The 23078-nt window shown below is 37.1% G+C and overlaps 1 protein-coding gene across 15 annotated transcripts in view; it reads left to right on the top strand.

Moving 5' to 3' along the window:
• The window catches only part of FRYL (FRY like transcription coactivator), a 168898-nt gene that overhangs the window by 41459 nt on the left and 104361 nt on the right, over positions 1-23078 (top strand). The window contains exon 1 of one of the 15 annotated variants that reach the window (XM_026846612.1): positions 7-168. The exons of the other annotated variants lie outside the window; for them this stretch is intronic. Within the exon in view, the coding sequence (XP_026702413.1) occupies positions 90-168 (79 nt within the window). The 5' untranslated portion in view covers positions 7-89. Of the gene's footprint in view, positions 1-6; positions 169-23078 lie in introns of those variants that run through there. 15 annotated transcript variants of the gene reach the window in all.

The following is a 23078-nucleotide window of genomic DNA, read 5'->3' as shown; positions in this document are numbered from 1 at the left end:
AGCGGCGCGGGCGCCGGCGCGCTCCTCCCGGTGGTGGTGCCGGTGCCGGTGCCGGTGCCGTCGCCCCACTCCCGCCCTGCCCCGGCACCATGCTCAGCCTGCAGGATGCCCTCTTCTTCGAAATTAACATAAAGTCGCTGCTGAAATCCTGGAGCAGCGGCAGCAGCGGTAAGTATGTCGCTGGCGCCGAGAGCCATAGCGTCATAACGGGTATCTCGCTTTCTTTTTTCTATTTTATTCTGCTGTGTAAAATAACGCTTCAAAAGCAGTTTTTTAGCGGCCCTCTGTGCTCGTGCATAGCCACCATGAGAGGTGAGCAAAGTGCTGTCTGCTTTCTAGTTGTCATGTAAGATTATATGTGTATATATATTTTTTAATTTTTTTCGGCTGCAGTTGTTTCAGTCTGATAAAGTTCTTTGCGCCCTTCTCTGGCCAAGAGAGGTGACAAGTAGATGCTTGTCTGCGGAGGTAGCAGATGCTGGTACTGTGGCTTAGTTCTGCCAAGCTCCAAATGTTCCTCTGAAGCAAAACAGTCGTCCTCAAACTGAGTGTTTCATAGGGGGTATTATTTTTGTGCCTCAAGCCCATTATTATACCTGCAAAAAGTGCCCACTTTGGTCTTCTAAATGGCCCTTTCTACAAGGATTTCTACAAGGTTTTGATGGAACCGAGGAAGACAAGGATGCTGCTTTTGGTAAAGACAACCAGTCTGTCCTCAGATCACCCCTTCACACATGCTTCAATGCAGGGTCTCAGGCCCAGGAGCTGCTTTGCGCCGTGTAGCAGGCTCTGCTACCGTAAGCACAGCAGCTTAATGACAGGATGCCAGGAGATGATAAAGGTGATGTAATTGTACATCAGCAAAGTCTTTTGTATGCCTTAAGCTTCTTGTATTTGTAAAAATTACAAAAGTCAAAAGCAGGAGGTATCTAGTATCTCAGTGTTATGTTTCATTAGTTGCTGTTTGAGGTGCATTGGGATTCGCAGTTTCCACTCACCAAACACTTCACCAAAATACCTCTTTTGGGAATTTTGCCCCAATACAACATTGTTTCACCTGTCTGGCTTGTTTGAAAGAATTACTAGCAAGTTATTTATTGTACAGTGTATTAATCAGTGCTAGGAGAGTATACAGATGCTTACTGTGTTCTTATAGCTTATTCAGATATGAGATTTGATTTTTGCACAAACTTTTGTAATTAATTCTTTGGACTAATAACTTCTAGACGTACAACTTCTAAGTTAAAGCAATGAGTATCTCAAAATGGGCATCCTTAAAGGTTTTGCTTTTCATTTTCTTCAGTTTGTGTCTTGTAGATTAACTGTATCTGTTCCAAACTATCCCTTGTAATAGTAGTAATTGGTAGTTATTACAATTGTTGCTGAAATAAAGATAACCAGAAGGGTTTTTCTAATATATTGTACTAGAAGTTGAAGGTGTCCATGAAAATAATTAAAAAATCCTTAAATTTAATTTTATTAGTATATATTGTTTCTAAACTAAAGTAAACCATAGGATGCATTCAGTTACAAGAAATTCAATCTATACAACTAGATAATAACTGCTATATAGTTAAGGAGATGAACTGCAGAATCTAGACTAGACAATTATCAGCTGTAGTATAATAAGAGTAATAATAATAAAAAAGGGTATCTGAGAAGAGGTTATATACAATGCTGTTTTCTCCTTTATGTCCTCTGTTATGTAAGCACAACGGAGGAAAATATTCCTGACTTTTGTCAGGAAGTGCCACTTGGATCATCTACCAACAAACTTAATTTTCTGTGCAAACTGATTAGATAGATATGGTTTATTTCACCTTTTTCCACGATTGTCACTCCATTTTTGAAAACTGCCATGATTATGGCATAGCTGTGAGCCTGCTATAAGTGCGTGAGCGTCGCATTCTGATGGCTTTCCACTTGCAGACCGGCCAGCAGCAGACCTCTCTATGCAGCCTATACTGGGTTTAAGTATTGTGATTCACAGGGATAGCTTAGTGAATTGAGCTGAAGTGGGCAAGCCAGTTAATTTTTTTCCTAAACTGTTTTTTAATCAAGTGATGCAGTATGTGCAGAACAAGAAATTATGCAATATTTATGTCGAGTATGTGTTTGGAAATTCAATAAACATGCATATGCTAAGAAGTTATTTGGGAAAGGTTTTTCCTGTTTCCATAAATTTTTTATACGTAAGTGCTATTTCTTATGGTTTGTATGGTAACTTCAGGATTTTATATACTAAAGAATGGCAGAAGAGGAGCAGGTATGCTTGTATGCATTTCCATACATAAAAATGAGTATCTGTAAAGAGTGTTTAAGTATATAACAGAAAGACAGCAAAGCTCCATGGGTCTGGTTAAGGGCTTGCTTAGCTGGCATAATGTTGTTGCAGTGCTAGCTAAGGTTTTATTGTAGTTGATCTTTTTTCTTTCAGTAAAAACAATGAAGTGACATTCATATGGCCTAGTTTCAGAATGATGCCTCTGTGCCAACAATTTTAAGCATTATTTCTTTTTAAATGGAGTCAGGAATGTTCTTTTAATCCAGCAGTGAAGTGAGGATGTTCCCGCTTAAGAATTACTTGCTTACTGAAGTTGTGGATGTAACGGAGGCTTTATATTGGCTTATCCCCAGGTTGCTTGGCTCCATAGTATTTAAGGATCTTAGTTGTGATAATGTAACTTAATGTTCTTAAAGATATGGATTCTGTTATTTAGTCCATTGCAGTTTGAATACGTGGTCTATTTAATCATTTTTCTGAGCTTCAGATTTTGTAGCAAAAATAATAATTTTGATTGTTATTTATGTGGATTGGTGTAACAAAAGCTCTCATATTTTGTCCACAAAAACCTTTGTTTAAGGTTTGTTTAAGAATAAGGAGGTCTGGATGCCATGAGAATTACTTTTAGTAATGCAGTATATGGGTTCAAAAATCAAATGTGGTGCTGCTTACAATAAAAAGCATTATGTAATGAATACCTTTCCATAAGATATGACATATGTTTTAATGAAAACTATGCGTGTATTTCCGGGGGTTACAGTCTAGACAGGAACAACTGCTTTCCAGTAAACACGACTGTCACCCATTACTGCTTTCGTAAAAGCTCTTCTGTATCTAGTATTTACTGTATTAATAATCTTGGCCTGTTCAGAAATCAATAATTATTTCTGGGTAATAAAACAACAAAAATATGTATTGTTTTTCTAATAACAAACACACAGCTTTCTGTTGCTGTGCTGCAGTTGTGGTGTGTCTGCCTGGTAAACAGAAGGGCACACCTGACTTGTGGATACTTCTCTGTCCTTGAACTCAACCCCTACTTTCTTCTCAGTAGAAGTCAGTGTTGGAGGTGGTTCATGGGTTTTCACATCGTCTTAAACAGCTCGATTCAGAAGCCATGCATGTATTTGAAGAGCTCATATTGGTTAAGAGAAAGGGGCTGCTCTTAACATAGCTGCCTGCCAAAGCTACATAGAGGTCGTTGCCCTTGGCCCCTTTTTGGTAAGGATTTGTGACTGTGATTTTCTAACTTATTTAGACATGTGAGCCTTGGAACAAAGTCATGGCAGGAAAGTGAGCTGCATCTGACTGTACAGCAGTTGTTTTTGAAAATGTGTTATAAAATCAGAGAGAAATGGAGCAACTTTAAAAGGAAGTGAATTATTGGAGCTACAGCTGCCAAGTGCTGACAAACATGTGAAAACTGGGGAGCTGCCTGGCAGAAACTTCTGAATCATTCTTTCTGTGAATGAAAAAAGCACTTGGAGTTGAAGAATCGCTTACCTTCCCATAGGATTAGCTTGACTGAAGATTACTTCCTCCTTTACTGACCAAAAATGAACACTTTGCTCTCAAGAGGTTTTGATCTGATAATATTTAACAAAGTGTATGTAATGGATTCATTTTTATCCTGTGGCTTTTCATTTGATGACAGCAATGAAACTGTACTTTAAGAAAGATGAAATTACCTTACAATGCCATGATAGGAACATATATGAAAAAAGACCATATGAGGAATTGTGGAACAAATGTTTTGTTGCTGGTCTCATCCTTTGGGAAGAGATGGGGTGAGGGGAAGTGTATGCAGAGGTCTGTGTAGCTTTAGCACAAACACAGATTTGCTCCTTATGTTGCAGTCTGCTAGTGGATTCCACTTTTTAAAGTGATAAAAGCACAATTTGCTAATATTTTAGGAATCATTATTGTATGATAAATTTCAGCTTGTTTTCTCAGCAACTGTTAAACTGCAGAGCAAAATAAAACCTGGGGGGAAAAAAAATGGTCTAAGATATTACATGATTGCTTCTCCTCCAAATTATCCTTTGGCATAGCAGTTATCAGTGGCAATACAGTGCTCTAGAGAACTTTCAGACATCTTTTAATGGCAGGTTTATATTCCAGTGGCAAAAGCAATGTTACTTCACAATCAAGAGAAATCGTATTTGCATGAGATATTGTTATTGGTGCCTTTCAAAACAATAATAATAAAGTAAGTTCAACAGTAAGTACGGTGTTCACTTTATTTCTCCAACACCAAACATTCCAAATAATAATATGTACAGTCTTTTTGTAGGAAACTTTTTGTTAATTCTAACTTTGACTACAGAAAATTAGTTTTGGTGTACAAGATGACTACTACACAGACTGGCTCCAGAGAATGTATCGGATTTTCCTTATCTTCCAAAGTTGTTTTGACATACTGAAAAGTGATATTTTAAAATGAAAGATTAATCCAAATTTATGTTAAGCTTTCATGGGAAATGGCAAGTTTTTGTCAGTAGTTAATCACCCAATAGAATGTGAATGTGTCAATTTTTATTTTTTGTTTTGAAAGGGCTGATGGAGTGTAGCCTTCATATTTGGCCCTATTTCTGAACTTAGGTGGTCTTTAACGATAGTCCCTTGTGCAGTACATCTTGGCACATAAGATCCTAAGTCATTGCATTTCCTGATATGTGTTGTGTTGGCATACATTCAATTAAATACCAATAACATTTCATATAGTAAAATCTGCTATGTAAATTCTTTCAGGGTAGGGTTGAAATAACCGTATCTTTAAATATAGATACAAATGCTTACAGTCTATATTATAACATTTTTTGTGTAGATTGGGACTAAGGACATGGATGCTTATTACGGAAGTGTATGTAGTCAGATTCTTACCAGTCGTAATTAGTTAAGGATATATGATGTTTTGGGCCTTACTTTGGACTTCTCTGCACACCAGCATGGGAAATCTTGGGACTGGATTGTCATGTATGAAGTTCTTCATATTAATTTTTCAGTAAGATGCCTGTGTGGCATTAAGTATATTAGGTGTTAGGATATACATTACTTACCTTCATCAGGCATAGATATGCTAAAATGAGCTTTTCTTTGGGGCATTTTTTCTATTAAAGCAATATACTTTTTGCTAAACCCATAACTAGATTCTGTAATGATTCAAACCGTAGAAGAGAATGCTATTGAAAGGAGAAAGTGCCCCAAATGCAAACCACTCTGTCAGCTACTGTTGCTAGAATAAACTGCATGCTCTGCATAGACTTCAGGAAAGCTCCAGATAAACCAATTGCAACAACCCATATCAAATACCACATTTCTGCTGACTTTTTTTTTTTTTTTTTCTTTTTTAAACTCTAGCTCTGGTGCTTTTGTATTTGAAGGGGAAACGTTCAGACACTAGAGATTTAATAGCATTTAAGAGATCACTGACAAAACTATTTAGAAAGGCGACTGCCAGCTTCTGAACACTTTGTGGAACAAAACTGTTGTTTGCTATATCATATCCTGTTTGCGTGTAGTTACAGGTTTTCCCCTGTAGAGAAAGAAATATTCTTCCTGGTTCATCTGCAAAGAGTAACGGTAATAGTCAAAGGGAACTTTTAAATTCCATTAGGTACAGTGCAAAATAAAGGGTCAATTTAAACTTGAAGAGAAAAATGCCATTCTAAATCAAAAGGGGCACTTGGAACCTAAAAGACACTGGGCCCTACTACTGTAAATATGAATTAAGTGTTTGAACTCTGATGTTGCCTGTGCAAATGTCACAAGCAAAGGTTTACATTAGTAGAAGGTCTGGTAGAAACTACTTTCTGGGAGAAATTTCAGGGGAGTTTACTGAAATATGATTTGTATAACAGGCTGCCAAGCTGCAATAACAGAAGAAAATTAAATGTTAAGGCATAGAATTGCTTTGTATTAATTACTTTTAATATTAGAATATTAATTATTGAAAAAATAAGGTACAGAAAGAAATAAACTTTATTTATTTTGTATTGATAACTCTCATTAGACAAATCCGGGACTTTTTATGGACCAGTCAAGAAGTATTTAAAATTATGATGGTTAAAAAGCTAGAGGTGAAAAATGTTTCAATAGAATTACATTTTTTAATGACTCTTTAATTACTTTAATCAGATTTTAAGCTTGATAACCTAAGTAGATATAGTTAGAACAAACAAGACAAGCAATGTATGTAGGACAGGTTTTACCCAGTTCAGAGTAAATACTACTAAAGAATGTTTAAGGTTTTCAAAGTAGTAGCAGAAAACAACAGGCATATAAAAAAAATTTTCCTCACTTCTCATTCTTCTAAAAATCCAGATTTTGGATATCCAAAGGGGAAAATGAGTACTTTTCTTCAGTTGCACGTAGCCTCAGAAGTTAGACTGCTAAGAGTTTAAAAAACCAACCATTTGAAGTATCTAAAATAATTTTTTTAATTTAAAACATTAATATGTATGTGTTGGGTTTCTTGCTCAAGAATTAGTTCAAGTTCTAGAATTAATTAATTTCTCAGAGCTCTGAGGAAAGCACAGCATGGGAAATATAAATTACTCCTCTGGTTCTGCCCACTGGGCACAGCTGGCATGTGATTTGGGGATATTTTCCACTTTTTTAGTTTTTGAAGTTCCCTTTGTAGGCAATTGCTGCAGACCAGAACGCTGGTCTAGATGGATGTATGAATGGCTTAAACCCTTGCAAATCAATGCTAACTAATTAATGGATATTAGAAAGAATTGTTATATTCACAGTGCTATCAAAGCAGTGCAGGTAGCCTTAGGAATTGTTGATTTTCATCCTTTTGCTTCTTTTATTTATCATCCCTGTTTGCTTCCTTTGTTCACACTGTTAAACTGGAACCTAAGATATTGAGGTTAGGAACCGTGATGTTTGCAAAGGTCCCAAGTGCACCAGGGTCACTGGTCAGTAACAACTCGGTGGCTCTTAATGCAGTCAACATTAGGCTTAGAAAACTGAGTGTCTGATATCTCAGTGGAAAGCTGCTTCTTTTTTTCTCTCTAACATCTTGTTTCTGCCATCTGTCAGCAGGACATAGCAGTTGGGCCAAATATCACCAGATTTTTACTGTTCTTTCAGCTACAAATGAGGTCTTGTCCTGGAAAAGAGTGGCTGGTGATTGGCACTTCATTTTTATGACAGCAAAACAAAGAAAGAAGAAAGCTGTCCCAGGTGTACTGAGGTTTGACAGAGAAGTTCAAAGTTTTTTTGATAGCTGTTCAAGACACTGTGGCTAGAAACCCATGACAGACTGATCAGGGAATATTAAGGTGGAGTCGTGCAGTGTTCTGCTTGTAGGGGTATTATTATCTTTTAACCTCTCTCTTAAGAAACTAAAAGGATAAGAAAAAAGGATGGAGGAATCCAAAACCTAGAAATTCCCTAGCAGAAGTGCATGAATAAGAGAGATTTTGGAATCTTTTTGTATTTTTTTTCCTTCTTCTTAAATAATAATTAAAAACCCCCTGAAAGGGTACTTCAATCTATAATTATTCCTCCACAGGAAAGGAGGTAAAAGTTTATCACTAATTCTGAAAGAATTATGTTAAGCAAAACAATATGAACAAAACCAGGTTTCACAAATATGGCAAAAGGTAACCAAAGGGAAAGTGATTCCACTGCTAAAAAAGTTTTCCTGGACGGTGCCACTGTAGTACTGTTCAAAGGAGTGTTTGAATACTTTTTACTTAATTATTTTTAATTTATAGTTTATGCCTGTCTTTTATGGCTGTATTATCCATGAAGGGGTTACTGTAACTGGAAAACTAGTGTTCGTCTTGGAGAGGATAAGGGAAACAGCAACATAACTTGCTTAATCAAATAGGGGGGAAAATTGCAAGACAGGGCCTGGGAGGGCCCTATGAAAGACGCAGACACTGGTTCTGTATTTTTGGAAGCAAGCTTTAGGATTTCACTATGTAAAATATAGTGAAGAATGTGAATTACGCCACCGCTGAGGACAGAAACTTTTTGAAGCATATTGAGCTGAAGTTCAACCTCACTAAAACTGAATCTCACTGTGCCAAACTGGTGTCTCCCTGGAGATACGAGTTTTCATAATAGAAAAATAATATGTATTACTTATTCTGAAGACTTAAAGTGAGTAAGTACTGATTCCTCAGTTAATTTTAGTTTAGATACTGGTTTATTAAATACATTCTTGCACTTCTTTAGTTTCCTCAAGCTTTCGTATTTATTCTGTACTTCTTATTTCTGCGAAGACCGTTTACATAAATGGTGCCGAGAAAAAATGGTGTCAAGTCCTTGAAAGTTACTTAGTTTCAATTTATATTTGCAGTTATAAGACTAAGGTTATGGAGGCTGAGTGCCAAAAAGTGATGGTGAATATTGGATAGCTTTAGCTATTTGGGGACTGGGAGAGGTGACAGAGACCCATGAAGGTGCAGAAGAGCAGCTGTGCTGTCTCAACAGGTTTTTCTCTGCAGGTTTTTAATGCTCAGGAGCCTCAGTCCCTGATTCCTGCTGACTCGGAGTACTACCTAGAAGCTGGAGGCTAGGCCTGAGTTAACCTTCCCAGTTAATGGCACTGTGATGTGTGTGTGCTTTGTGTGTGTCTTGCCTAAAAATAAAAAGGTCTCGTGAGAGGAGGATGGTATTTCTAACCTTTGTGTGTATTGGTCTGTATTGTTAACTTGAAGATATTTCCTTTTGTGCAGTCTGCATGGTGACTCCATTGAGGTGGCAGAGCCTTGTTAAGTGTTGCAAGTTTTCATCATCATCTACAATTAGGAAAAAACCCCAATAGCTTTCTTTTGATTTTTTTCTGTTTACCCGTGCTTCTTGCCAAGTGCAGCTGCTTTAGCGGGGTATTGATAACATATTTCTGGAGATTAAACTCTGCTCCTCCCCTTGAATTGTGTCTGTGGAGTAGCAGTGCATTGCTGGTCAGACTGCCTCCTGTTCTCCATCTGCAGAGGAAGAAAACCATAATCTTATTCATCTGTGGGTCTAGCAAATTTACAGTCTGCTCAGAAGGGAAGTGGGCTTTTGTAGCATGATTAAAACAGCGTGGTGTTTTATGGTGTTGTCAATATGTGACTACACAAATTTAAATACCACATCATCAGGGAAAAAGATAAGCGATGAGCTCTGGATGTGAAACTCAGATTTCTAGGTCACTGTCTGAGAGTGTGACTCGGCAGAGGCCAGAGCTCATTATTGTTTTGTGGTTTGCATTTGGTCTCATTCCAGGTGTCAGGACCAGAGTGCTCCCTGCTTTGAGGCCCTAACCTCCGACTGAGCTCCGTAGTCACTGTGCAGTCCCACTGCAGCCAGACAGCTTCCCTGGTCTTTGCTTCTGACCCCTCAGTTGTTTAGTTGTTTGCCTAATCTGTGTTTTATTATTGTAGAGTGATTAATGAGGTAATGTTTTCTTAGGTAACATACACATTTTGCCTGTGTAACTTTGACATACTGAGGAAGCTTGAGGTCCAAAACCTTGACTAGGGAAGCTGAAACTTCCAGAGATGAGTGGGAATAATTGGGCAGCTCATAAAATCAGTTTTGGTAATGGTATACCTGAGCAAGAATGAAGCAAGTATTGCTCCATTTTTCAAAATAATACTACTGGTATATTTATGTATTGCAACTATGGAGATGGTGGCATGGGCTAGCTATCTATGCTAATTCTCGTCGGTCACCTAAAGTGACCTTATTTTGTTTCTTCATGTAGCAGTAGTAAGGAGCCTTAGGGATTTATACAACCATTTTTTGTGATAGCCTCTACTAGGAAAGAGGGCTGGATGTTGTAAAATTTTAAGCAGAATCTTAGTAGTTACATATCTTTTTTCCAGTGTATTTTCTTCTTACTGTATTTGTGGTGAACTGTGTAGTCTTAAAAATACCACCCAAACACTGCTCCTGTCATTAATGGCCAAGCTATAGTTGGTGTCAGTGCATAGTTAGATGTTTAGTTACTTTCCAAGCATCAAGACCTGGTAGTATTCAAATGATTACAGTTCTGAATGTAGCTGTGACGCAGTTGTCCCACCTCCTTACAGGCTGCTCTCTTTAAAATACAGTTTTATATATAAACATATTTTTATTCCTGTCCATCAGCATGGAGGACTTCAGAACAATTTTACCATACTCCATTTTATAGGCAATTGTCTCTGTTTGCTGTTAGACTGTGGATATTTTCTTATGAAAATATGAACGCTACCACTTAATTTTTATCAGAAAACAGTGTAGAAAATACTGTTGCAACTGTATAAATGTTGTACATACATTGTACCTGTAGCAGATGTAAATGTGAGACCTTGTAAGAGTGAAAGGAGATGTTATTTAAAGTAAGAACTGAGGGTAAAAAGGGATTTTCACTCGCTCTCACAGTCTGTCAAGCCCCACAGCATGTGTCCAGGATATCAAAGTTACGCAGGCAAAATCTGTATGTATCCTGCAACTGGGCACCAGAACAGGGGTATTCAAGGTGTCTGTCCAGCAAAAAAAACACCACAGTGCTTGTGTCCAGCTGTTAGGTGTGGAATCCATGGCCATGGTATGGGAGGTAAGCATACCAGATGCCATATTTTCCTCATGTCCTGTACGGTTCTTCAATTGCCAACAGGTTTTGGATATGTGTTCTTGGAGCTGACAGTGATCAGTGTGTCTGTCCTGTCCCACCTCCCTGAGTTGCCATGGTTTTTCGTCTCCAGATCTGGGTGTGTTGTGAAACTGTAGGTAGATGTATGTGGTGTCTCCATGACCTCCTCACCTGGGTGCCATTCACTCAGGCTGTGCTGAGAGCCCTACTTCCCCTGGTGCCTCCACAGCCAGACCTTCCCCTTCATACCAGTCTGAGCCTCTCAGTTAAAGTTCTCTGCAGTGCTTTTTAGAGCTTGTAAGAATGTATTGAAACCAGATAAGGGTTCTTACTGTGGAGGAAGCATACTACTTTCTGAAGTAAATTAGAATCAGATAAAAGTTAAAATGAAAGTTGAGGAAGGCAGGAGAAAAAAAAAGCTTTTAATTTTTCCTTTGAATTCCAATACATACGGGTCAAATCTTTTAAATGACCAATTTGCTATGTATTTTGGAGTTCCATGGACAAGCATGTGATAACCTATTTTTGTTTCAGATGTGACTAGTCTCCTCCCTTGGAACTGACAAAGAAGCTGTTAACTCTGAAAGCTTGGTGTTTTTATGGCGTCTAAGAATAGCATTGCATGGGACTTAGCATTGTCTTCTTACAGAAGTCTACTTCGAGCACTGGCTATGTCTGCATGCTATGTGAGATTTTTTCGCCAGGTTTGTGCTGTGCTCTTGCGCTTTCTCCAAAGATTTAAAGCCCTGAAGGCTGTCATCTGTTTTTCTGAGGAGTTCCACAACTTCAGATTCTTGCTAGTTTACTTTTATTTGCAGTTAGCATAGAAAAATTTATTCAGAAGGTCTAGTTAGAAATACAAGTGTCTCATGCTTACCTTTAAAACAGTATTGTTAACTAGGACTTCATGTGAACTCAGTGGTACCTTAGGCTGTTGAGGTCTTAAGTGCTAAGTACCATCAAAATACAGTTCCCACAATAACCGCAGAAGCAAAAAAAATTTGGCAAGTGACCTAGTGAACAATCCTGACTCTTCTAGATATTTGCAATTTTCATATTCATCAAACTTTTTTCCCTAAGAAAAAATGAAAATGGACATCCCAGATCATCACCAACTCAGCAGCTGACATTGCTGTTTTTTTGTAGAGTTTGATGAATGAAAGGACTTGGCTCAAAAAAGTACATTTGGTAAACAGAAAAAAGTAGACAACTTTACCTAAGTTAAAAGCAGAGAATTTACAACAAAGTTGTCAGAGATGTGTGTGCCATCACAAGGAAATTTATGCTTTAGCTGAAAACTAATCAAGCTCTCCTGTGTGCTAACTGGTTAGTTGTACTCTGAACTGAAACCCGTCAGAGTTGAATTTTCAGAACAGCTGATCCCCAGAGCAGAAAACTATTTAAGGAATGTGCTCAGATAAGATTTTTTTTTTAAACAATTGTATTTAGGTAGTTACTTGGATGTGCAAAAATTGTTTTTTCTTGTTTTGTTTTGACTCCTCAGCAAACTTACTGTAAGAGTATAGTTTTTGTATTTTTTTCCCCTCCTCCTCGGCATGTTGGTGTTAAACATGACAGATTGGGTTAGGCTTCAGAGGTTTATTTCCCTTTTCAGCTTGTATGTTCATATGGAGGATTACTAGGCAAAACTGGCAGAATCCAAGCGTAGAACAGTTGTTGCTTCCTGAAATTGATACTTAATGCATGAGACTTATTCCAACCCTGGTCTGTGTATGCTTGAGCATATTCCAGTGGTCAAATTTTTTCGTTTTTTCTCTTTTTAAGTCCTTGTGTGTGTATCTAATACTTTCAGTTTTTCATACCTCAGTATGAGAAATACTGTTACAATATTTCTGAGTACTTCACTAGGCAGTTACTTGTGAAGGTGTGAAAATACTATCTATGTACAAGGATCCAGTCTCAGCTAATGTGATGTTTCTGAGCCTTAATTTGTAGAAATATTTTTCATCTGAAATATTAATATGCTTATATGGAACATATTAAAATAAATTAATTTCATTTTTAATAGATTTTTTAAAAAATATGTTGTTTTTTTATTTTAATGATACATGATTTGAAGTTATTGGTTACTTTATAACTGCTTCAGAGTACTTTTCCAAAATAGCTTTTTACAGCAGAGCTGCCAGTATTCATTACTTTTTGCATTTACTCAGGAAAGATATCAGTTTGACATTAATGAGGATAATTGAGGATAATGAGCATAATGAGGATAATGAGGAAAAGTCTTTTCCTTTTTCTACTGGGAGCTGGAATTGCCTTCTCACAAAGAATAAGCAGGCGGGGGTGGGTGGGTTAAACAAACCACATTGGGTTATGCTCAGAGAGAGAACTCTGAGAAAGTTGCTGACGTCTGACAGTATTTTTTTTGAAGTAATATCAAATGTAAAGTTGTTGAGCATTTTGACATTGTTTTTTCTTTCAGTACAGTGCATCAGTTGGGTTTTTTACAATATATCCTTAATTCTTCAAATTGAGGATGTGGAATTTTGTTTTTCCAGAGAAATGTGGATTAGAAAAGATGAGAGAAGGTATTTAAGTTTTCTTTTTCTGTTTGCTGGTTAACAAAGGCATGCCCGTGATCACTTTGACCATGTTACTTGATGCAATTTTTGTGTGTGGTGTATAGGTATCTGTTAATCTATTGAAAGGAAACAAAAACTCATCACAGTTGATATGTTTGCAGTGACAAGTGTTAGAATTCAGTTGTCTGTGCAGCCCATATATCAATGTGCTTGTATTCCTTTGGTGCTATATCCTTGCCTTAGTTTTATGGTTTTGGGTATTACTTCTTAAAGCTTTAAATTTAGGGTTTACTTTGTGCTTTTCTTTCTCTTCGTGTAATTAGCGTGGCATAGAAATGAAGTCTTTATTCAGTGTAAGTTCACTCTTGTCATTGCTGTGGACACGTGTGCTTCCTTAACTTGTAGAACAGTGTATATGGAGATGTGTAATACAAACACTAGCAAATATAACATTCTTTTTCCTTCTCTCTCTCTCCTCTTCTATCCCCAGGCCTGACTCTGTATTTTTCCACTGCTGCCTTTGCCTCCCTTACACTTTTAAATCTAACATTACTTGCCAAGCATTTATAAGCACATGCTTAACATAGGATTCAGAGCATCAGTGCATTTCCAGGCTGGTGCAGCCTTCACTTTGAAAGCCCAAGAAGGAAAAAATGGATTTCTATGTTAGCAGTAAATGTGTTCTCTGCCCCGCTTCCCTCACCCTCATGGGCTGAGCAGGACATGCGGGAGAAAGTGTGCATGCAAGTTTACCTGTAGACTTACCTGTCACTTGATACATTGACTGTCCTTCTGGGACTCTCAAACTACAGTCTGTCAGCCTGGAGAGGGAATGGAGGGACACCAAACTGCCCCTAGCAAGCTTGAATTTGCTCCCCTCTTGAAAACTTCCTTCAGAAAACCTCCAAAAGTCTGCTAATGGCAGAATACTGAAAAACATTGATGCAGGTGATAAGATCATACATACCTACCTGTTAAGGTCAAATGGATATCTAATTTCTGAATCCTTCCTGGTGAAATTTGTGTCAATGCTGCAGCCAGGCTGGGCATCCAGGAGCCAGCCATGGGATGATGTCAATATTTTTAGCTTTAACATCATCAGAGAAAGTTGTGACTGCTTGTGCTTAGAGAAAAAATTGATGGCATGAATAAGTAGAATTGCTGCCAGATAACATCTGAGCTGAGCTCCTTCCAGTTGTCTGAAGGACAAACTCCAGGAGTTAGAACTGATAGAAAGATGGGTGGTACTTTCACAAGTTATGGCCTCTTGGCTTTATATGAATGCACAATACTATCTAGAAGCATGATAACCACGACTGTTATGGTGATGAGCCTGAGTTTATAGGTCCCTTTGAAAGCCAGGGAATACTACTAGCTCAGACTTAGTGATGGCTTGGTTTACATTTTCCTAAGGGCAGGTGGATCAGAAAACAAGCAGAACAAGGCAAAGCTACACTATTCTGTCCTTGCTCTGTATATTTGAAAGGAAGTTGTCTTATATTTCTGTTACAGTAATAATTTTAATTAAAAAATAAGCATTAGATATTGCTTTTTAAAATCGGTAATGTAAGCTTTTATTAAATGCAGTTTAACCGCACTGGAATAGAATTGCTTCTGTGTTTGCATTAACATTGACTAACATTTGCCTAACACTGAGGTATAGAACATAAAGAAACAGGTTTTGTGGTTTTTTTGCTTATGTGGTGATTCTTTTGAGGGAGTACAAAATTTGTAAATGTTGTATATGCTCGGTTGTTATAATTGTTTTGTAGGAAACGGGTATCAGGATACATACCTCTATGACTTTCCAGCACAGCAGTAGTACTTTGGTGCTGTGCAAAGTATATTGACAGGGTCATATTAAGTCTTCTACTGGTTTTCCAGTAGGTAACAGATGTGTGTTTGGGGTGGTATCTTTTCTCTAAGAAGTTTGCAACTTGATTACACAACTGTTTTCCATCAAAAATTAATACATTAAGTCTAGCTTGTTTTATTATATGTGCAGCTTTAAATTTAATTGAAAGATACAGTTATATAAAACTTCAGGATAGTAAAAGAATTTCTGAAAATTACCATTGGGAATTTAACTTATAGCCCTGAACCTTTAAATTCCTGCAATTATCCTACTTCCATGTGTGATGGGTTGTGTTCTAGATTATGGATAGATGAAAGAGATTTATCCTTTACATTCTTTTAAGCTTGAGAACAACTTTCTGACAGTGAAACAAATGTTAAATAATGGTAAATACATTAGCAGTTTGCAAATATGCTATTAAATAAATTTGATGTCTTTCTAAGTGAAGGTTTCTGTGAAAATCAAATTATGATTTTTAATTAAAATGGTTTATCTGAAGAGGTTTTTCTATTCTGGCAGTTGTTCTAGAAAAGGAATTACATAAACTACATTTTTAATTGTCTGACACTTTAATGTTCAGGATTTCCTGGTGGTATGCCATAATCAAGAATGACTGGGCAGGACTTGAGACAATTGAGTTCAAACTGATTTCCTCTTCCCCCTCCAATTTTTGTGCTCTATCACATTGTTTTCCAGTGTGTATGGTTTGGGCTTTTGTCATCATGTGCTATCAAAATTATTTTTAATTTTTTTTTTTCCTGTCTGATAATAATCTACATGCATGGTCTACCATAGAAAGCTCTATAAAGTGATTCACATAATGACTTGTACTTCTTGCTTATGCTGGTAGCAATTTCAGCCAGTATGTCCCATCTATGTCCTAGCTGTTATGATGTTAAGGATATTTAAAATATGTAAAATTGGTCTTACATAAATCTTAGAGGTTTTTAAAAATTTAATTTTAAATTTCTTGTTTGTAAAGGTAGTTGCACCATAGATCGGACATTCTGCCCTGCCATCCCATACTAAGTTACAATTACCTAGCATGAGAGATCAGTTGAGCTTTAGCATCTTTGAGATGGTAGCTTCTAGCAGCCTTTGCTGCTCTTGAGTCCAACATTCTCAGTTGACAGAGTGAGCCCAGCAATGACTAATAGTCTGTTTCGGTCTGGCTGCCTTGGATGTCCTCACACTGTCCTGAATGTCAGATCTGACCTCTTTCAACCATTAAATTTCTTAATAAAAGTATTTGTGTTCTGTAGATATTAAATACCCACCCATCTGATTTAGGTGATTGATGTACATGGCTGTTGTTTTTCCTGTTCAGTCACAATTTTGTAGAGAATCGGGTTCTCTGTATACAGTATGAGGGTAACGTGTTACTCTGCTAAGAGTGTCTAAGGATTGCTGCGATTTTTTTTATTTTTTTTTTTTGACCTGAATGAAAGCTTTTCTCAGGGATAAACACTTAAACTGATATTTTGCAATTCAGTAGCGGTGCTGCATTCCACACATGAGAGAGGTTTAGAAAGAAGGTTTTCTGGGGTTACTATTTCTCACCTATATATAAAGGTAAGAGGGATGACTACCATAGTCCTTATTTAAGAAGTGGCAAAGCTGGTAGGATTTACTTGGGGAAATTCATAGCCTGGTTTCTCTCTTCTCATGTGTCTGAGTTTAGACAAAAGAAGTACTTAAAAATAATTTTCATGGTTTTATCTCTGTAATCTGTTTTATCTTTCTGTCTGTTTTAGAGTTTCAGGGAAGAAATAATATGCTTATTTTATTTTGAGGCTTCTCAAAGTAGGGAAGAGACTGCAAGATACAAAGTCCTGTACAGAGACTGGAATAATTGCTGGTTGGAATTTGCTCAGCTGCTAAAGCAGCTAGGCAAGAAGAATTTCTTGTTCTCTTTACAATACTTTCTCAAGGAGCGTCTGAATTAGTATGAAAAAGGGGGAAAGGTACTGTGTGGTAGAGAAGATAGCAAAAAGTCTCCAGAAGTTTTTGGGGATGGGGAGTTCAGAAAACACCTTTCGAGTACTTGTCTGTGTGTGACACGCCAGGTACTGATTTCATATGTCTCAGACCTTGTTTGTAGGTGTGGAAAAGATGGAGGACAAATTATCTTCTGAACTTAAATTGATTTTATTTTTTTAACAACAAAAATCCATCACTTCTAAGTTCAAAGCAGTATTATGGAAACATATTTCTCTTGCTTTCTCCCTTGCAAGAGACTGTTTGGTTAGATTTCTAAAAAGCATTATGACAAATGAAAATCTAAAAATTACAGTTGAGTCCCATAAAGAAAGGGTGTTCATACTTGTTGGGGGTAGAAAAATTATTTGTTTTGTTCTGTGTTTTTTTGAGTCCAAATGAAAGCTCATCTGTCATAGTACCAGTTCCTACAATACACTTAGCTTCTCTTTCCATATTCCTTCCCAGGTTATCCTTCATATTTTAGCTATATTCTTAATTAGCTACTTGTTGATGTAAATGTCTCTTCCGTTTATTGATGTAGCATTCATTTCTGTTTCTTTGTTCCAGAGCTTGGCTAAAACATAATGTAAACATATCTGAAGCTCCTTAGATAAAGTGTCAGTAGAGAAGTGTTTCTACTGCAGAAGTAACATCTAAGTTCCGATTTAGACACGGAGGGGAAGTTATCAATACACATATAACTTCCTTTCACTGAAAGGTTTGATTTAGCTTTACAAACATTACACTGAACCATACCGCTGAACTAAGGCAGTTCTAAGCCTGTTTCTACTTCACAGGTGCATAATCCATTTATTTTATTAATATGTGACATTTCATAAATGGCAGAATTGCCAGCTACTACTGCTGGTTGTATAATTCTTTTCATCGAATTCACATAACATCAGTGAGAGAGAGAGAATAAGAATTTGCAACCTGGGCTTTTAGTCCATGTGGCTTGTTAATGAGATAATGGTTCTTTGCCTGTTCATGTAGTGTAATTGGATATGTGGAGCCGTGGTCTTTGTTAGACATTTTCCAAAGATAATTTACTGTATACTGCGAACACAGAGAAAGAAGAGAGAATGCCATACCTCATGTCACTGGATAAATTAGTCATGTAGCCTGTATTGAAAATAATAGGATGTTTGTTATCAGGAACTGTGTATCCACAGTAAGATATGAGAAATATGGGAGAAATTGCAGATGATTTTTTTTTTTTTTTTTGGTCATGTATATTCTAGTGTACTTGGACTGATTACAGTTTCAAACACTTGTTTTTATTTGTGGTATTACTGGTCAGTAGGTGTATATTATGTAAAGCAAACGAATATCTAAGTCACACAATCTGTGAAGATTTGTGTGGTCAGTGGCCCTTAATAGATACATAATTTCACTGGCAACAATTGTAGATAGTATTCATGTTATTTAGGTTATCCTGTAAAGCGACGTGACTCTGGTGTCAGGAGACTGCTCTGCCTCTCCCTTCCAGATTTTCATACCAGTATCAAGAATAATATTTTTATTGAGTACTTCTTTTTAAACACATCCTAAGAATGCCTCAAAAAATGGCATCTAGCAGAAGTTTATTATCTTAGTCCATCTAAGCACATTATTGAGAATAACATATATCACTGAGAAAACTGGAGTAGCATTTATATATAACTGAAAGTTATTAAAATAAATATATAAATATATTTTACAAGTTTGCAATTTCTTCTCTTTTACTGTAATCTTTTAGCCAGTTGGTAAATGAGTGTTAGTGAAGTAAGTGGAAAAATCTGGATAAATGCAGTGTGATGCAGAAGTATCTACCGTCTCTGCAAAGACTGCTGACTCCAGCACTTGTGTGATGCTGGCGAACCAAGGAAAACCAGCCAGAGCCGCATGTACAGCAGTGCTGACTGTACATGAGATCAGCAACAGCTAGTAGGGCAGTAATAAATCCAATTGATGGACAGACTCCATGCATCATCACTAGTTAGTGTGATGTCACAAGGTTTAGACAAAAACCAGTGAAGCAGACATGGCTGGTCTGCTGTGCTGTCTGCTTCAGCAACCCAGGTAAACTGACTGGATAAATGAATAGCAGCAACTGCATCTTCCCATTGCTACTCTGAAAGCAAACCCAAGAGATAGAATTGAAGAATGCTCTTTCTTTGTTTTTGTCTATAGACTGGAGGCTAAGGTTCGAAATGTGCATCTGTTATTAGAACACTGTATGTTGAACTTTGTTGTCTTCATAAAGGTGTTCACTATTTTTCTCATTCAAATCATGAGTTTTTTTCACTGATATGAGTAAGGAGACTTTGGAAACAATAGAAACCTGAGGGTTACAGAAATTGTAGAATTATGAAATGATGATAAGGTTATTGAAGAAGTTGTCTGCTCTAGAGAACAGACTGCTGCTCTGGGACACAGGAAACCTAGGTTTAACTTTTTGACTCCGCTCATAATTTGCTGGGATGATACTGGACTGGTTGTCATCTCTTTTGAGTATTGATATCCTAATGAGGAAAAAATAATGATTCCCTTGGTAAAATAACTGAAGATTTGTTGCTATGAAGCACTCTTAACTATTGTTACAGATGTGTTTCTATGTATATTAATATCACTTCTGTGAGGTAGAATGAAATGTTCTAAATGTTGATGAGAGTAGAAGCCAAGGAGCTTAATAAAAATTCCCTTATGTAACCACATAGATAATATTTTCAGTCTTTGGGAATTTTCATATTGTCAGTTGGACATGCAGACCCTTTTCTGCAACATGTATCACAGGAAACTTAAAGTACCTGTGATATTCTATGTGCTGCAAAAATAATAATTAGAAAGCTTAATCATTAAATGTGATCTGTATAAAATGATTTACTATCTTAGCAATGAACTTAAAAATAGCAACCAAGAATATGATCTGCTTGATTAAAACTATGGAGGCCCTCTCAAAAGTGTGTTGAGTATTCTCAAAAAACATAAAATAATTCTAGATGTATTTTCAGGTATCTTGAAAGAGGAGAGAGATCTGATGGAAGTTTTGCTTGTCTGACCATTCCAACTTCCTGAGAAACAGCAGGAACTGAAATAAAATTTCAGTTAAAGGAAAAGACATGAAAAACTTAGAAAGTACTATTTAAAGTACTTATCAAGTGTCAACACTTGACTTAGTGTAAAGTAGTACCAAAAAAATGTGTACAAAAGCTAAAAAATCATCGTTTAATATTAGCCATGAAATAAAATACACAGACTGTCACAGGCTGGGGTGCATATGTTACCTTTTGGTACCTACTTTCTATGTTTGAATCCTGAATAATCTGATTGGTAAATAAAACACTACTCATATCCTCAAATACTTGATGCTTTTGTGCTATACAGAGAAAAGCAGGCTGATGAAAATAGCATTCTTTAGTATCAACGTGGGTATTAGGTAGCCTTTCCTAGTTCTGGACACGTATGTTTAAAATGAAGCAACTCTCTTTCTCATTTAGCATACATCAGGGCATCTTGCCTTTTGACCTATTGTCTGTCTAATTATTCTTTGCATTGTTTTACTGTTCCTTGCAACTATCCAAACAATTTGGTGTGGCCCTAGCAACCAAACAATGCTGTTTAACAGAAATTTCCTATGACATTTGCTCCCAGATTTCCCACGTATCACTAGCTTGCATCAGAGCAGACGAACAGGATATTGTTTCAAATGAGTAACATCCAGTGTTTTCAAGTGATTTCTGAAAGTAGTTTTTTGGTTTTGAACTGTTGCGAGTGGTATGATATTTGGTTCCACGTTTCATCTGAAGTTCTGTAGAATGGTCCATGTTTTGAAGTTCAGAACAGTGTTTGAAACCTAAATTTCCTCTGGCAGCTAAGAGCAAAGAATGGTTTATACTTTGATGGCAAATAATAGCAGAAATAAATGATTTAATCCTGTCCTGTAATGAGATTTTTTTTTTTCCATTAAGCATGTTATTTAAAATCCATGTAGACCCTTCCTACTGTGTTATCGATTGCAAGTTCATGAGTAAATGAATCCCACTGAACATAATTATACCAGATAATAATGTTGTTTGACCTGGTTAAGAAATCTGATAATAGATTTTGGCTTTTTTTTTAAGGAACTGTGGTGTATCTTACTATTAAACACAGTCAAGCTCCCTCCTATGTGTTTTTTCCTTTTCCCTCCTATGTGTTTTTCTCTGTGTGTTTAACTAACTTACTAGTTTTACATAGCAGATAAAACCATGAACATTGTCATATTCAAGGCAAGAGTCATTCATGTGAACCATTAATGCTGTCATGAATGAAAGTCCTTCGGAAGTTCATAGATGAAAGTAAATCCTAGTAAATTTTTCTGCCTTTTGACTACACTGGCATTTCAGCAAAACTAAGATATTTGTAATCCTCTCATGGCAGCATTTATAATTGCTTCAGTTTGACATTTTCCCCTTGGGTTTTTTTTGAGGAGGTTTATTACCAGCTGAAGAGTTTGTGCACGTGTACACAGCAATTAGTAAAGTGTACAACTGTAGGATAGACTTAACTCTGCTGCTGGAAGAGTAAAAAGACAAGTACTGTCCCTCCCTGCATTGACTCCTCGTTGTGCTGGCACAAGCATATGTACAGTTGTGTGGCAAGCGATTGGACAAGTGATTGTGTCAAAATTAACTCGGGGGGAAAAAAAATTAATACACATACTGCTTTTCCAGTTCAGTTCATTACATAGCTGCACACTTGAGTTTGCTTTCACAGGAGGAAATGGTACAGGGAAGGAGATACCTACGTGGGAGGGATTGCATCCTTCTGCAGTGTACTGCAGCTTGTGCCGTCTGAAGGGGTCTGTGTTAAAACTGTAGCCATGGGCTGGGCTCCATGGCACTGCAGGCTGATGTAAGGCTGTCCTGGTACCATGTTCCTCTGGCTTCATGGTTGTGCCCTCTGCCTTGCACTAAATTTCTGCAACGCTTCTGGGAGCTGGTCTGGTTGCAGTCCAGTTGCTTCTTTTTTTTCTTGCCAGGGTTAGGTTTTGTCCAGTTTACCTATTTTGAGTTCGTTTCCTGTGTTGCTGAGTAAGCCTGGGGGGAGGATTTGCCTGCAGTATGCCTGGGTTTAGATCAGTCTAAAAATCTGGGGTTTCATCCTCAGCGAGAGAAACTGTTTTGTGGCTTTGAAAGTTAACATACTAAGATAGTCTTTTACTGAAGATTAGTTTACTAATGCAAAGTAAAGGTAGTACTTCGAAGATGATGAGCTCTCAGTGTTTTCCCAACAGGGGCTTTTTAAAGAGATCTTTTGAAAACTGAAGACAAATGTATAGTTTAAACACAGTATTAAGACTTGTCTGCATAAAGCAAATCTAGATGTAGCTCTAGGTTAAGCAGCACATTAGTCCTTAGTTTCCCTACAGAGAGACACAAGCTGGTTGAGTACCAGCTTCTCATTGTTCAGAAGCATGAACTGGACGGGAGCTGCGGCACGTTTCTCTGAGTCCCCAGTCCTGATAATGTGGTGATTGTGGCATGCTCCAGTAGGTAAGTCTTGAAGGATCCAAAGCAGTTACTTTCTAAATTTCTTCTGACCAGACACAGCTAATGATGTTCAAAAGGAGATTTAAACGTCTCTCATTTCTTTCCAGTCTGTTAGCTTCAGATGTGATTGAAAATAATAAGAGTCCAGTTTATCTGTTGAGTATAGAACAAAGCTTTAGCTTTCTCAGAAACTCTCGTATTTAGGACAGAAGCAACTATTTACTTAGAAACGTGGTATCTGTTAGGAGTTCTTAGGTACTTGATTTTTTTATTTTGTTCATCTGCAGATGGAGATTAAAGAGTTGTTCAGAATCAGTGT

Source organism: Athene cunicularia, assembly GCF_003259725.1.
Source record: "Athene cunicularia isolate RWA chromosome 4 unlocalized genomic scaffold, athCun1 chr4_part1, whole genome shotgun sequence".
NCBI lineage: Eukaryota > Metazoa > Chordata > Aves > Strigiformes > Strigidae > Athene > Athene cunicularia.
This window is presented reverse-complemented; position numbering and strand designations above follow the sequence as displayed.